Source organism: Scatophagus argus, chromosome 4 (genome assembly GCF_020382885.2).
Source record: "Scatophagus argus isolate fScaArg1 chromosome 4, fScaArg1.pri, whole genome shotgun sequence".
Classification (NCBI taxonomy): Eukaryota; Metazoa; Chordata; class Actinopteri; family Scatophagidae; genus Scatophagus; species Scatophagus argus.
Genome location: NC_058496.1, coordinates 7,353,012 through 7,368,747, shown reverse-complemented (window position 1 = coordinate 7,368,747; position 15,736 = coordinate 7,353,012). Strand labels below are relative to the sequence as shown.

The 15,736-nt window shown below is 45.3% G+C and overlaps 2 protein-coding genes across 2 annotated transcripts; one reads left to right on the top strand and one right to left on the bottom strand.

Annotated features, from left to right (window-relative positions):
- The first annotated feature begins 23 nt into the window (after positions 1–23).
- On the top strand, positions 24–7,270 carry thoc5 (THO complex 5). The gene is made up of 20 exons (XM_046387269.1): positions 24–164; positions 429–533; positions 1,206–1,349; positions 1,615–1,728; positions 2,136–2,233; positions 2,710–2,856; positions 2,968–3,082; positions 3,352–3,484; positions 3,568–3,645; positions 3,813–3,856; positions 4,480–4,579; positions 5,391–5,499; positions 5,578–5,679; positions 5,763–5,859; positions 5,950–6,061; positions 6,149–6,252; positions 6,374–6,461; positions 6,563–6,678; positions 6,771–6,961; positions 7,070–7,270. Exons 2-20 carry the CDS (start codon positions 435–437, stop codon positions 7,131–7,133), a joined length of 2,055 nt encoding a protein of 684 aa, XP_046243225.1. The 5' UTR covers positions 24–164; positions 429–434; the 3' UTR covers positions 7,134–7,270.
- A 1,500-nt stretch (positions 7,271–8,770) lies between these two features.
- Positions 8,771–13,603, bottom strand: LOC124058242 (neurofilament medium polypeptide-like). Its single transcript, XM_046387268.1, has 4 exons — positions 12,499–13,603; positions 10,955–11,154; positions 10,721–10,845; positions 8,771–10,637 (listed from the first exon to the last, which is right to left on the bottom strand). Exons 1-4 carry the CDS (start codon positions 13,247–13,249, stop codon positions 9,386–9,388), a joined length of 2,328 nt encoding a protein of 775 aa, XP_046243224.1. The 5' UTR covers positions 13,250–13,603; the 3' UTR covers positions 8,771–9,385.
- Between the last annotated feature and the right edge of the window lie 2,133 nt (positions 13,604–15,736).

Genomic DNA, 15,736 nt, shown 5'->3' with positions numbered 1-15,736 from the left:
CTTTACTGTGGGTGGCAGTGTAGCTTCTTTTGCAAACTGGTTTGAGACTTTTGGCACGTCAGGGCTTCCGTCCGTGTTCAGCGCTTTGCGGTGAAACAAAGTGTCGTGTATATGTGAAGTTGTGCGCGATTCAATAATTTCAGACTAATTTTTGCATCACAGAGGTACGTGAAAGTGTACAGCCATCTCATCAAATCCACAGCATATCGACATTTTGGTATTTAGTATTGGAAGGCCTGCCTTTTATGAGCCAAAAAGCTAACGGCTGTTAGGCAATGAGTTAGCCATAGCTACCGCAGAGCTACAGTGCTAACGTTGGCTAGTTTGCCAACAAGGAAATACTGTTTCGTGTGTTACTGTAAATAACTAAAGGATTTCACAGATTGTTTTATTTTATTTAGTCTGTATATTGTCGGTCTTTTCCCCAGCCATCCATGTCGTCGGACGCCCTTAAGAAGCGTAAGTCGAAGGTTCTCCGTAGTGAAGGAGGAACCCCCGAGATGAAGCGAGGCCGAGGAGAGGGGGAACAGCAGGTAGGACACCACCGGGAAGGAACGGAGGGACAGCAGTGTGTAGGGAGGCATTCAGCAGAGGGACTGGAGTCAGTGTCCTGTGTCATTGGGCATTGTAATTGAGATATAAAATTCAAAATAGTCGGGCAAGTTTGTCTTGAAATCAAAATTGACACAGAGACGCCATGTACTTGAAATAAACGTATCCACTCTAAAGAGCTTTTTACTCTTCTATTTGCCAATTTTACACAAAAATATGTGGAATGGACTAGATTTTAAAATCCAAAATTTAAAGACTGCTCAATTAAACGTCTTGCACATAATCCATATAATCTTCAGAAATGACCTGAGCTGAATCTGCACCTCTCTGTTAGTATCAGCTACAACAGGGTTTAATAACTTTGTGACTTGAATAAAGGTCCTTATGTAATTAAAACACAAAGCTCTAGTTGATAAATGACTCATGGGAGCAAATACTTACTTGGATATACATTGGATATATATTTCTAAGCATTATGCTTTTATCAGATACACTTACTAGGATAATAAAAATATGAGTTTCACACTTGTAGTTAGAGTCAGTTTGACCTTCCTGACGTTTTGTACCTGAGTTAACTCTGTCATCTGAATTCCCTCTGGTTGTGTGGTGATGGACTCAGGATTTATGTAGTGTTTTTAATTATTATTTTTCAGGACGTGCGTGTGTATAGTGAGGAGGTGGAGCTGGACGGCAGGGACCCTGAGCAGGACTACCTGCAGTTCAAGGAGTCATGTGAGAGTTTGGCCACCCTCATGAGTGAGATCCAGGATCTTAAAGCCAACGGAGCCAAGGAGGGGGTAAGAATCCCACATTTAAGATACCGATGAAAACTACTCTGTCGTTATAGACAGATTTCAAAGTTTTTAGTTAATTATGTAGTCACCTTGTAAACTAGTTAAACTCATCAAAGTGATGATTTCTACCACAGTAGAAACATTATATGTGCAGTTTGTGGTACTGTTAATCTTCTAAGTCATAGGATTTTTTATATGATCCCAAACATACTTGATCCTGTGTTCTAACTAACAATGATGAAGTCTAACCTGTTGTTTCTGTTCTCAGTGTGCTGAGGTGGAGCAGAAACGTATGCAGAGCTGCATCCACTTCATGAATCTGAAAAAACTCAACCGTCTGGCTCATATGCGACTAAAGAGAGGCCGAGACCAGACACAGGAGGTAACTCCCACACAACTCTCCAATGCTGTCCAATATTTATGAAATATTAAAAGCAATACTATCTTCAGCTAAATTCATACTGTTCCATTCATTTGCCAAAAAACTGCTGCCTCATCTCCTTTTCGTGCTGACCAGGAAAGGCGATTTCAGTACTGAGCACTTTGTTTCTACTTATAACACCTAAATGCGGTAGTTCTCACTGTCAGCAGAGAAAGTGTACACACCCTCAGGTTTGCTTTCGTTCAGAATTTATTGATCCAATTGGGGTCCTGCTCTTTGATCCTTGTTCTTATTGAATCCTGTTTCTCATTCTTGGCACATTGTTTGGCATGCATCTTTCCTGGGGTCACCTCGGTTGCGTTTTAAAACCAGCCTTAAAAACCTACTGATTTTTTTTTTTCTTTCAGGCAAAGCAACGAGTGGATGTGCTGCACCTTCAGTTACAGAATCTGCTCTATGAAGTTCTGCATCTTCAGAAGGAGATCAGCAAGTGCCTGGAATTCAAGTTAGTACAAAATATTTTGCTTCAACTGCAGATTTGCTTTAAATGTACTTGAGATCAAGTTAAAATGCTGGCCATGGGAATTTACTGAATTCAAGCAATCATTACATATAAGAAGCACAAAAGCAGGTTTTGTTCATGTATTGCTTTAATGTAAGAAATATTACAAAATTCACATCACAACAACCCTAGAAATAAAGACTCTCTACTTCTTTTCACCAGTGTTAGAGTTATAATCACCCAGTATGTTCTCAAAATAATAATAAATAATTACGTGCCTAAAAAGATACACAGAATCTGTAGGTAGAGAGTAAAGTTTTTAAGTGTGACTTGTTGCTTCCACTGTTCATGGTACATGACATTGATGTAAGAAGTGTACACTTCCATGTTGGTATTAATAATAAACATTAACTATATAGGACTTTTAATACACAAAATAAGCTCAGAATGCCGAACTAACATGCCTATTCCTGATCCAGGTCTAAACATGAGGAAATAGACTTGGTGTCTGAGGAAGAGTTTTACCAGGAGGCGCCACCGGAGATTTCCAGGCCCCACCTCACAAAAAATGATCCCCACCAACTCACGCTGGCGCGACTGGACTGGGAGCTTGAACAGAGGAAGAGGTATGCAAACCTGCACGCGGCACATTACGTTAGTAGCATGCCGTGGTCAGAAACAGTTTTCATCCTTTGGGGAGCACAAAGCATCCCTTAACAGTTGGTGTTTGGACACAGGTTGGCAGAGAAGTACAAGGAGTTACAGGCTACAAAGGAGAAGATCCAGAAGGGCATCGAGGTGAAGAAGGAACATCTGACCAGTTTGCAGCCAGGACTCAATGCCATCATGCAGGTATAACAACTATCTGGGTGCCATATTATGAAGGTTCTGATAGGACCACACTTTCATTCTGTGAACATTCCAGCCTCAACAGCTCAAAACATTGATTTTGCAAAATGTTGTGGAAATGTTCTGTTGCTTTATTATTTATGACATTGAAAGTTTTATTCCTTTTCTTATTACTTTTTTTTTTTTTTTTTTGGAGAAAAGTGTTCTGTGGAGCCTGATCAAACTTTGTTACGGATCCGTGGAATGGACATATACTTTCTCGTCTTTCACAGGCCTCTCTCCCAGTGCAACAGTACCTGTCCATGCCATTTGAACAGACCCAGAAGCAGACAGAGATTGCCCGCCACTTGCCTCCACCTCTTTACGTCCTGTTTGTTCAAGCCAATGCCTATGGCCAGGCCTGTGGTGAGTAATAATGACTGAAAGAGGTTTTTGTTTGCATGCTGTAAGCCTCGAGTGTCACTGATTTTTTCTTGTTTCCATTTTAGACAAGAACCTGAGTGTCTCAATCAGTGGCGATGTGGATGAGGCCAAGGCCCTGTCCAAACCTCCGGATGATTCCCAGGGTACAAACACTACTATACACACAGAGAGCATATGCACGTGGCACAGAAACACTTAGCTTTGCTGTGCTGATCATTTTTCTGTTGTGCCCTGTTATGTAATTTCAATTTATGAGAGATGCATCCCCAACAAAAAATAACAAAGTATTATGTGTTTTGGTTTCATCCAGATGATGAGAGTGATTCAGATGCAGAGGAGGAGCAAGAGAAAACGGTGAGTCTCCGACCTGGCCTTTCTTCCAACACACACTTGCGCAGACACTTAACACCCTCAGGTCACTGAGTTCAACGAATGTGCCCGTCTCTGCAATGGACACAGAAACTGTCTCTGGAGCCTTAGCTGTCAAACATTGCGGTCTGGTGGGTTGGGAAGCAGCACATATCGATCACTTCCTGCATCCGGACAAGTGCCAGCTTGGGGATTCTGGGAATTTTTTTTTTACCAAGAATGGCTAGGTGACTGTAACCTGAGCCTACCTCGGGCATGCACGCGATTTTGTTGTGAGATTGTCTGTCGGGGTTTTGCTCTAGATATGACAGAAATGTGTATTATTTTGTTGTAACCTCAATTTGGTCTTTTGCTGCCTTCATATGACAACTCCTCTCAAACACCACTATCCTTTTTTTTTTTAATCTCAAACAACTTCAACTACTTCCTGCCTGCTCCCTCTGTTATTTGTAATAATAGAGGCTAGCAGTGCTAAGTGCAGCTGGTATTTGATGCAAATTGATTTTTATTTATATGTTTATTTGATATGCCACACTGTCAGACATGCTTTGTTTTGCTTTATTTCTATTCACCTCCTCTTTCCTTTGCTTTTTGTTCTTGTTTGACAGAAGAGGAGGAGGCCAACCACAGGCGGCCAACTGGACGACAAAAGACGGGAGATGCTGAAGAGGCACCCTCTTTCCCTCTGCTTAGACCTCAAGTGTAAAGGTAAGTCATTCTGCATTATTCATGACATAAGATTTTAGTGTCAGTCCGTTTTGTGCGCACAGACCCTTCACTGTCTTTACCCAGCACATTTAAATCCATTTGAAGTATTTACAAATCATCTGCTTTTCATTCCCTGTAATATGACCGTAGCTGTACTGTGTATCGTGGTAACACTATGCATACGTGATAGCATGTGAAATAAAGTGACCGTGACCCACTCTGCAGTCATGTCATGACACCGCTTGACCCTCGTGTTCCCTCTGGTGGCAACAGAGGGAATAGTGACAGGTTATAGGGAGATCTGCATTGCAGGCGTAACTCTACCTAAAGGGGGAGGAGGGAGAGAGGTGAGAGAGATGCTTGCACCAGCGTGGGTCTGCAACACCCACCACGTGCTGTAGGCATATTTTCTCATCACCAGTTTTTCTCCTAACCTATGCTTTTATTTCTAGTGCGTCCCTCCCTCCTCCCCAGTTATCTTTATTGCTGCCAGCTGCAGCAGTCAGGTTACTGCAGTGAAAGGAAGGAAAAAAAACAAAAAGCAAGGAACCTGGGAGTCTGTGAGTGTCACTGGGTTCAGCAGTAAGTGGAGTGTGAATGGTGACCATCAGCATAGCATGCGTCTCCTGGGTGCCATTAGCTGCCGTCATAACCACACCCTGTTATTGCTCTGTAATACACTGCAGTGTAAAGTAAACCCTGGGGGACATTCACTGGGAGGATTAATGAAAAATGTGGGGCGTGGGGAGAATTGAATTAAGCTAGTAATTGATTAGTTCAGGACGGTGTGTTACCGATCATGTCTCCACAGATGGCAGCGTCCTCCATCTGTACTTCTACTACCTGATGAATCTGAACATTATGACTGTCAAGACCAAGGTCTCCACCGCCACAGATCTCAGCACAGCCATCAGCGCAGGGTGCGTCTAAGAGTGTGTGGCATTCGTCTCCCTTTCTGTGTCCCTAAAAGGAAAGTCTAATGATGTCTTCTTTTGCAGAGATCTGCTGAAATCAGAAACTCTGCTGAGTTGTCTTTACACCAATGACCATGGACGAGAAACACCCAATCCAGCTAATCGCTACCAGTTTGATAAAGTCGGGTGAGTAGATTAGAAGATGTGTACCTGCCACACCACTGAATTTAACAAAATTCCTGCAGAATTAACCCATAGTTCCCTTCTAGCATTGTTTGCTTTGCTGATTATGTGGAGGAGCTTGGACATCCCTACATGTGGGTTCAGAGTCTGGGAGGACTACACTTTCCCACTGATTCTTCAGAGGTGTGTGTTGAGATCAAGTATTATCCCATTTGAGCGCCGGTTCAGTGTGTTACTGCTGTATCATGTCGGTATACACTCTTGTTTTACCAGGGTGTGTGTGTGGGCAGTTCTCTGAGTGCCAGCCAAATGGAGAGCACCATGAAGCTGCTGAGGGGACGAGTGCAGTCCCGCTTGGCCTTGCACAAACAGTTTGCCTCTTTAGGTACATTTTAGTTTGACAACCACACATTAAATAGACCCGAAGAAGAGGAGAGATTCTGACTAAGATTGTTTGTACTCATGTCCTCAGAGCACAGCATCATCCCGGTCTCCAGTGAGTGTCAGCACCTGTTCCCTGCCAAGATCATGTCCCGTTTAGCTCGCTGGACCACTATCACCTACGAGGACTACAAGGTATACACACATATTTATACATGGATGTACAGATATTTTGAATCAACTGTTCTAATAATATGCATGCAAAAAAACAACATGCAGAACATCTCGCTGATAATTCTCTTTCTTGTCTCGGTAGGATTTGCCTTACACACGGCATGTAACTGATGCTGGACTGGCAAAGGAGACTGATCTGTACTTTATGGGTGTGGTGGAGAGGGGCACAGGTAAATGCTAGCACTGATGATTGAATGAATTGGCCGGTATTGATTGTCTGACTTTTATTTATCTCTTATAAACCACCACACTCAATCTTTTCCTTCCTCAGCTCGTCTCCAGGCCCCTGTGGTGCTGAATCCCCGTTACCCTGAAGTCTCTCCTCTTTTCTCCCTCTCCCTCAGCTGGAAGGGAGAGCGGAGTGGACGCACTGATGACAACCTTCGAGTATGAACATTTCAGTATTGGTGACACGTTTCCATAAGTGCTCTTTTTATAGCTAGCTTTTTTCAGGCCCTAACTGCATTGCCTTTTTCTAGGCCATGGAGAGCGAAGTGAACGTGTTCAAAAATGAGCTACAGGGACCACGTCCGGGACACCAGCTCCTGACCAATCAGATTTCACGCCTGTGTGTCTGTCTGGATGTTTATTTGGAGACTGAAGGACAAGACGATGGCGTGGAGGGGCCACGGGAGTTTCCCCGAGAGAAGATGTGTTTGCGCACTGTGAGGTACACGGTCACCAACTGATTTTAAAGTCTTTACACATTCGGTTGAAGACACCGTTAGTATCTGAACAGATCTACTTTATCTCAGACATCTCTTTATTTCTTTCCCAGGGGTCCAAATCGTCTGAAGCCATTCAAGTACAACCATCCTCAGGGCTTCTTCAGTCACCGCTAAATCTGCTCACATCATTCTCCGTACTGTAATTTACATCAGTTTCCCTAAAGCCTGTCTTTTTTGACTTTTTGACACACCCTTTTTAAAAGTCTTTATAATAGTTTGAAAATAAAAACAACACTTTGATGGACGATGAATGCATCTGGTCTGTTTAAGGCTCTGTTACATGTATGCTTTGTTGTGGAGTCCAAATGTTTTATCCCTCTGCCTTCCTCTCTTCATGTCTCTGTGCTGCTCTATTTTTAAGTGTCTTCTGCACTACCTGATTATTATGCCATTGTGGTCCGGTGCTACAATGAGCTGAGTCATTTCCCCCGAGGATTATGCACATGGAATATGATATTTGGCATATTGTTAGCCTTTGACCTTTCATTCATCATACCGGATGCTGTGCTCGAAACAGAAAAAGGCTATTCAGCATACTGATGACAGCTCCATCTAGGATTAGGCTTCTTTTATGATTAGTTGGGAGAAAACATTATTCATGTTCTCTTGCACATTAGAGAGAAAATCCAGCCGGGTGTAATTTAATCCAGACGTTAATGCATCATAGATTTATGGATAAGGATGTACAGGATAAAATTAGAAGGCAAGTGTAGAATTGTCTTGGAAAGAAATCAGAATTATCAGTTAAGAAGACAAGCAAATTGAGATGGTAGTTTGTTACGGCTGCATGGCGTCACGGCTGAATGGCTCCACAGCTGTTCACTTGAAAAACCTGCTGAGAGCTGTCTGAACTGATGTGATTGCAGATAAAGTGACTGTTCCAGAAAAATGTTATTCAAATGTACTGCTGGAGAGCAAAAGAAACTTCCACCTGTTGATGATGTGGCTGCTGGTCCCATTTGCACAAAGCGTCTAACAGAAGCAAAGGGTTTAATTTGAAGGGGATACCGAGATCATCATGATCATCATCTCCTGGTGTGTCGACAAAAAGGTTTGTCAGTGGCTTCAGTTTAACTGTTTATCTGCTTGAAATAGACATGGATCCCTTCCAAACAGGTGTTGCAATTATTAGTCAAACCTATTAAATATTTAGATGCACCTTTTTCTGTGAAGGATTGTAGAAATCTATGCCACATGGCAAAAAACAGAATTTGAATTCCCTCATAAATGTTGCAAAGTGAAAGCCTGTTCTGCTCTTAATGTTAGCTCAATATTCAGTCTGTCACATAACTGATAATCAGAATCAGAATTCCTCTATTTATCCCCGAGAAGAAATTCTTTAATAATGAGAATCATGAACTAATAATAATGAAATCAATGTTAGGAGGGAGGATTTCAAAGTCACTTCTTCTGTGTGTGAACTTTCCTCTTTGCAGTGACGCAGAGCTGGAAACTAAGAGGGAGTGGAGTCTTGTGTGCAAGCAGGCAGCACTGATCCTGATTTATACATGAGCGAGGTCTCTGGGATGTGAGGAAGGGTGGGCTGGCTGCCGTGGGTGGGCACAGCTCCCCCTCTCCTTAGCCGCAATGCAGTGCAGCTACTGTCAGCGTTTACCTTTGGGCCTCACACCTCTCACGATTACTCCTCACACATCTGACTCATAAGTCTTCTCTTTGGGTCAGTGTGCTGTGGATCTTTTCTTGCAGGTCGAACACATTAAGAGAAGTCTTGCGTGTTTGATTTTTCAGTCTTTATTTATCTGTTTCATATTGCATATTCTCAGCAGTTTATACATAGCACAGTCATTGTTGTCCTAGCATCGCAGATCAGAAGAGTGAGACGCTGCAGTTCACCTGTCAGGAGAAGCTGCGTTAAGGTGCACAACAAGCAAAATTCAAGTCTTTCGTGTTTATGTATCTGTAAATATAACAGACATTTATATCTGCTTAAATATACATTTTTCTTAAATATTCAATATCGGTCACAATCTTTAGCTTTACATTGTTTTGACATCTCTACCCTTGAAGGCTTGTGTAGGTACAGCAGGCCCCTGCGACCCCCTGACGGTGGGATTCGCTTTAAATGCACTTGTTATTCATTAAGGGCGGTTGTCACATTCAGATAGAGTTTAGAGCATTCTGCATTCACTACAGTCACACATCAGAAGCATCAGGGGTGTGTAATGGCCATACTTAGGGAGCAGGGGATTGTTTGCTACAGAAATCACTATTGCTTACATACCATCAGCGGCTTTGCATTGGACAGTCATGTGTCCGTCTGCTTTCTCCTGCTATTTTCTCCCTCACAGTTCTTTGGCATCTCCACGTCCTCCTCTCCTCATGCTCGGAATCACAACTTATCAGTCTTACTTCTTGGCCTTCTCCTCCTTGCTCTCCTTTGACTCAGTGCCAGAAGATTTCTCTGCTTTTTCTGATTTCCCTCCTTCTCTCACCTCCTCTTTACTGCTCTCCTTTTTCTCTTCTGGTTTCTTCTCCTCTTTCTTGGTCTCTGTTTTCTCAGGTTTGGCTTTAGGTGCTGACTCCTCTGGCTTCTTCTCCTCTGGCTTCTTCTCTTCTGGCTTCTTCTCCTCCTTCTTGTCCTCTGTTTTCTCAGGCTCTGCTTTAGGGGCAGGCTTCGCAGGCTCAGGCTCGGCTTTCTCTGGTTTAGGAGCCGGGGGTTTCTCCTCCTTGGCAGGAGGGGAGCTCTCTTTAGGCTCAGACTTGGGGGCAGGTTTGTCCTCTGCAGGTTTGCTGGGAGCAGCAGGTTTCGAGGTGTCATCCGTCTTTGGTGCTTCATCTGCTTTGCTCTCCTTCTTTGTGTCAGGTTTGTCTGCCTTTGCTGGCTCTTTCTCCTTAGGTTCTTGCTTCTTCTCTTCCTTTACAGGTTGCTCTTCCTCTTTCTTCTCCTCCTTGACAGGTTGAGGCTTCTCCTCTTTCTTCTCCTCTTTAGAGGAGTCTTTGGCAGCGACAGGCTTGGCCTTCTCTTTTTCTGGAGACTTTGGTTCAGGGGTCTTGGGAGGAGGAGATTTAGATTCAGGGGATTTTGGTGCAGGTGACTTTGACTCATCTCCAGCAGGAGATTTGGCCGGAGGTGACTTATCAGGTGATTTGGCGGCTGGTGATTTAGATTCTGGCGATTTAGATTCTGGTGATTTGACAGCAGGAGATTTAGGTTGAGGGGACTTTGAAGGAGGGGATGCAACCTTCTCTGGAGATTTGGACTTATCTTCCTCCTCACCTGCCTCCTCCTCCTCTCCCTTCTTCTCACCCTCTTCACCCTTCTCCTCCTCTCCCTTTTCTTCCTCCTTCTCCTCTTCTCCCTCTCCTTGCTCTTCCTTTTCTTCTTCTGCCTCACCTTCGCCCTCCTCTTCTTTTGCTTCCTCACCTCCCTCTTCTTCCTCTCCTGCCTCTTCTGCTTCTTTCTTCTCCTCCTCTTCCTCCTCCTCTGCCTCCTCTGTCACCTCTGTCACCTGGGTCTCATCCGTCTGTTCCTCCACAATGACCGTGTCTGAGATTTCCTCTCCTTTCACTTTGAAGTGGGTAGAGATTCTGCTCTCCAGGTAAGAGTATGGACTGCCTCCCGACACGAAGCGATTCTCTTCTCCCTCCAGTAATTTCCTGTTCAAATACAAAGCCACACCGTCAGTGAAAATGTCCTCTGCAGTCAGTGAAAATGTCCTCTCCAATAAAATCTGACCAACCTGTAAGCTGCAATCTCAATATCTAGAGCCATCTTCACATTCAGAAGCTCCTGGTAGTCTCTCAGCTGGCTGGCCATCTCCCATTTGGTTGTTTTCAGCTCATTGTCCAGCTGATTGATGGTCTCCTGCAAAAAGATAAGACGCAGTGTCATGCTGATGTTATGAAAGAAGAAAGAATATGTATACTGGGTCCCACCCTGAAAGACCAGTGAGATGTGTGTGTTGATTTCTTGCCTGTAGTGAGTTGAGGTCATCATGGTGTCTGTCTTCACTCTCCATACGCTGCCTCTCCAGCGACTCCTTGGTTCCTCGAAGAGTCTCCAGCTCAATAGTGCGACTCTGGAGCTGACGACGGTACTCAGCGATCTCCTCCTGGGACCCGCGAAGGGCATCCTGGTTAGACCTAGCAGCGTCAGACAGACGCTCCACACGCACTGCAGAAATGACATACAAAAGGGTGTAAATCGCATTTGCTGTGTCACGCCATCGACAGGCCTTTTTCCCGAAATAGTCTGACGTGTCCTGCACTACTGGAGCACAGAGAGACTCAGAGAGACTTATCTTGGTCCTTAGACCCTTGACATGGCCTGTCCACAAGGCCTCATGGAGCCACTGGGAGCCCGAGTAACCTTGACAGAGTCCAGCTGTCAGTCAGTGGTCTGACTCAGCTCCCTCCCTCTTCCAAACATGAACGAGCCACACTGCTGCAGTCAGCCGGACACCACACAGGGAAGGTCATTCTGTGGGCACCTTTCACTGGTTCTATCATGTCAGCATATAGACCTACAGCAACCGTCCCCCTACAGATCAATAAGCTCTGTGACATGCAGTCGAGCTGTTGTTCAGGTAAAAGTCCTGCTGGCCTTTAAAGGTGTGTTGACTGCGTATGTGAAATGTACCACAGAGGTGGGCAGCTCTGTGTGCGTCTGATCTTCCACCTTCTCGCAGTGTAATTGTGAGGAGGACTCTGACATGGGGGGTTGTACCGAGATGATGTGTCACCCACTGCCTCGCTTCAGTAAGTCCATCCATCATATCTACGTGTATAACTTTCTCCCATGGCCTCCCACCACGACAGCAGAAAAGATGACTGTTTAAGCAGGAGCCCAGTGATGAGGCATTAACTGTCTGCTCTGCCGGTGACCTTGAAATTGATTCTGTTTGTTGACATTCAGACCCAGAGACACACACACACACACACAGCACACACACACAGCACACATGGGGCGCAGGCAAAACACACACACACACCCACTGTTACCCCCAGCGAGAGTGCAAATTAATCACAGTCTCCTTTCGGTGTGCCATCTCACTCCTGCAGCGCTTGCTTTAAGTAAGCTGCACTGACGCACAGAGAGGTGCAGCACCCGAGCTGGAGGTCAAATGACTTAAATCCTGAACTTTCTGCATTTTCTGTCTATCTGCCCCTCGATTTTCTTGATTTTACTACCTCCCTCAGTCCCAAGTTTGCTGACGGGATGTGTTGGGCTGCAGAGATCGAGAGGTCGTCATGCTTAATAGCTGCAGTGCTGACGGTCTCATATCACAAAGAAAGTGATACTGATAATGTCGAGCTACCGTAAGCCACTGCTCAGTCACCTGAACTCAGCTTATGAGGTACAACAGGGTCAAGTCTAAACCTTAATGTGAATCCCAGGAGTGTGACTCTTCAGTCTACAGACTTCAGCACCACGGACAGAGGACAAGCACTCCTGGATCTTCCTCTGTGCTTTAAAAACAAAAAGATATTGAAACATTTTCTATTTGACTCAACCCACCTTTAAACCATTCCTCGGCGTGCGTTGAACTCTTCGATGCTTGACTGTCGAGCTGCGCGCGAATCTCTCGCAGTGCGCCGGTGATGTCTGCCTTCAGCGCGTCCCGCACGTCAAAGCTCACCTGCGCGCCCTGGATCTGCGCGAGGAGCTCGGCCACTTCTTCCTCGTGGTTCTTCTTCAGAAAAGCGTCCTCCTCCTCCAGGGCGCGGAGCTTCTTGTCCAGATCCACACGCGCCAGCCGGCACTCCTCAACGTACTTTTTCATGGCGCGAGCGGCAGCCTCCAACTCTTCCCGGTTTCGCGCCTCATCCTCCAGTCTGGTCCTCAGGTGTTGGATGTCCTCCTCCAGATGCTCGTGCTCCAGAGCCGCGCTGGCCTTCTCCCTGGTCAGCTGCTGCAGGAGGCCCCTCAGGTCGCCCAGCTCTCGCTCGTAGTGCTCGCCAATAGAGGCGCGCCCGGCCTGGCTCTGCCGCAAAGCTGCCGCTTCCGCCTCCAATTTGCGGTTGTGCATCTCCAGGTTTCGCACCTTGTCGATGTAGCCGGCGAACCGGTCGTTCAGAGTCTGCAGAATTTCCTTCTCGCTCCGTCGCGTCATGTCGCCGTTGAAGGTCTCCAAGCTGTCGACGGAGGACGGCTGGCTGTAAGTGGGGCGGCGGCGCTGGGAATGAAAGCCGCTGGAGGACACGGACGCAGGCCGAGCCTTGCGGTACGGGGTCGTGCCGAAGAAGTGGTGCTCCACCGAGTAACTCATGTTGGCCAGGCCGGAGGAGAACTGACTGCAGCAGGAGGGGCAGCGCTGGGCTTATATAGGAGGGAGGGAAAACTCACTAGTCAGCACCAGGACACGCTGTGTTTAAAGAGACATCTTTTGCCCAGAAAACTACTGCCTGCGCAGGAATACGGGCTGTCACTCTAATCAGCGTAAAGACGAGTTTTTTGTTTTGTTTTTTTGTGGAAAGTGTTAACGAGGTGTATTTTATTGATCTAACAAATCTAAATACTGGATTTATAGCACGGCATGGGTACGTTTCGGTCTGCAATTGTCAAGCAGCCCCGATAAATTAGATATTTTTAAAAAACCTTGCAAAATTATTGCAAGGTTTTCAAAAAGTAAAGACATATTCAGAGCCTGTGGCTTAAGTCTTTGTGAACTTATTGTGTGGATGTGCAGTGTGTTCTGCTGATGCTCTCTGTAACTGTACTGCTGCAGTGTGAGTTTGCAGATCCATGCCAACCCCGCTGGGACTCCATTCAACTGCTGGGCCATTGACAGACTCTTTCTCTCTCTCACACACACACAAAAGGTTTGATTTTCCTTTAATTGTTCGAAATCTAACTTTTCATCTATTGCTCTCTGATTCTTTCCTTTTTGTTGCTGAAGACAAGCTGCAGATGTGGTTGCAGGTCAAGCGAGACAGCACTGACATAAAAAAAGAAAAACTGCATGAACACAGCGTCGTCACAGCGCAGGACACACACTGAGCGATGATACAGCATTCACACAAAAACAAATTGAGCTGTCTGCTGAGCTGCGAAGAGGACCAGCTCTGAGGAGCACAAACAGCACCTATTGATTACTCAAACTCGGGGTGAGTAAGTTTACTCTGCATACCTTAAAGGAGCAGGGAGAATCGTGCGTTTCCCATGAGATGTATGTCGATGAATTGACGGCTCAGCACACAGTCATTTCTCAGTATCAGCAATTCTCTGACCCTGTGAACATGTGTGTTGTCAGTCCAATGACACCCAGGGGGCCGTGTGACACCCACGGCCTTAGCCTGTCCTCCAGTAATTGTGTCATGTTTGTTTAAGGTCCTTAGATCTTACTTTCAAAGGTGAAACCCAAAACAGTTTTATCATCATGAGCGGGTACTGTTTGCCAGTACAGTCACAGTGTGATTTGCACCACATTCACATGTCTGGGAGGGTTTGAGGAGTATGCAAGACAGATATAACATGTGTCACATGTCCTACCCCCGCCTGCTTCATGTTTTATAGATGAAGATAACAGAGCCGAGTGTGCAGAATTTGTGATGTTAGGAGGATCTTGTGTTCGATATGGATTATGTTCATCAATACCTTGTCATATGAGTCATTTGCAAGCAGCTGAAGTGCAAAGAACAAAACACACTCATATTTTTTCATTATGTGTTAGAACATTCCTGCTGGAGAAATTCAACAAACATGGCCACATTTGGGGTTAACATTAATGATGGCTGCTATGTGGGGTATCTCCTTCTCTGACTTCTTCCTTCTTCCCAAGGAGGGATTGGTTGCAGTACCAATTTTCTGCAAACCTTCTAATGAAAGTTCTTGGCATGTGAATGACATTGATAGAGGAGCAGCAGAAAAGGAGGTGGGAGGCTCATGCCATGTATTGACCTTGTCCTTGAAGGGATGAATGGAGAGAGAGAGATGGAAAATAGCAGGATCGATGCAGAGGAAAATGTCACGAAACAGTGAAACCCATCCTAGGGGGAATAAGATGCGAGGAAGCAGAATGAAAGATGTCCTTTTGTATGATTGTGTGAGCATGTCTGCACAGATGCAGGCGTGTGATTATTGTGGAGAACAGTGGAGCAGTGGACGTCAGGAGCTTCTCATGGTGGTGTGTTCAGAGCTCTGTGAGGCTGTGATTTGAGACAAAGAAAAAAATGGGAAGCTGAGGGTTGGGATGAAAGCAGACAGTGGGGGTTGCAGACAAACAAGATGATGCACTGATGGAGGGATGACAGAGACACAAAGAAAGGGAGATGAGAGGAGGGGAGTGGTTGAGAAAAGAGAGAGTCACCTTGGGAGGGACAACTAGAAAAATGGCTGTCCTGGCAGTCTCACAGATGACTCAGCTGTAATGCAATTAAGGCCTTATATTTTGTTAACTTGCTTTAGACCTGTAGGTGTTTGTGTGTGCAAGTGTGTGGATGTGAGTGTGGCAGCATGACACTGTGGCCAGTGCAGACTTTTTTAAGGACAGGACATCCATCACTCAGAGTCAAACAGAATACATTATGGCTCTGCAGTTATGAGTGTGTCTGTGTTGTTTATTTGAAAAGTCATAAAGCGAATGACCAAAACCAAACCGAAGTAACAATTCACAGCCTAATGGCTGTCAAAAATCAACCAGCAGATTGAAGTTTCTAGAACACAATTGATCTCAGTTCTGTCACAGCACCCTCTGCTGGGCAGATATCAGACTGCTGGTGTCTTTTTCCTATTTGTCCACAGGGGGCAGCACATC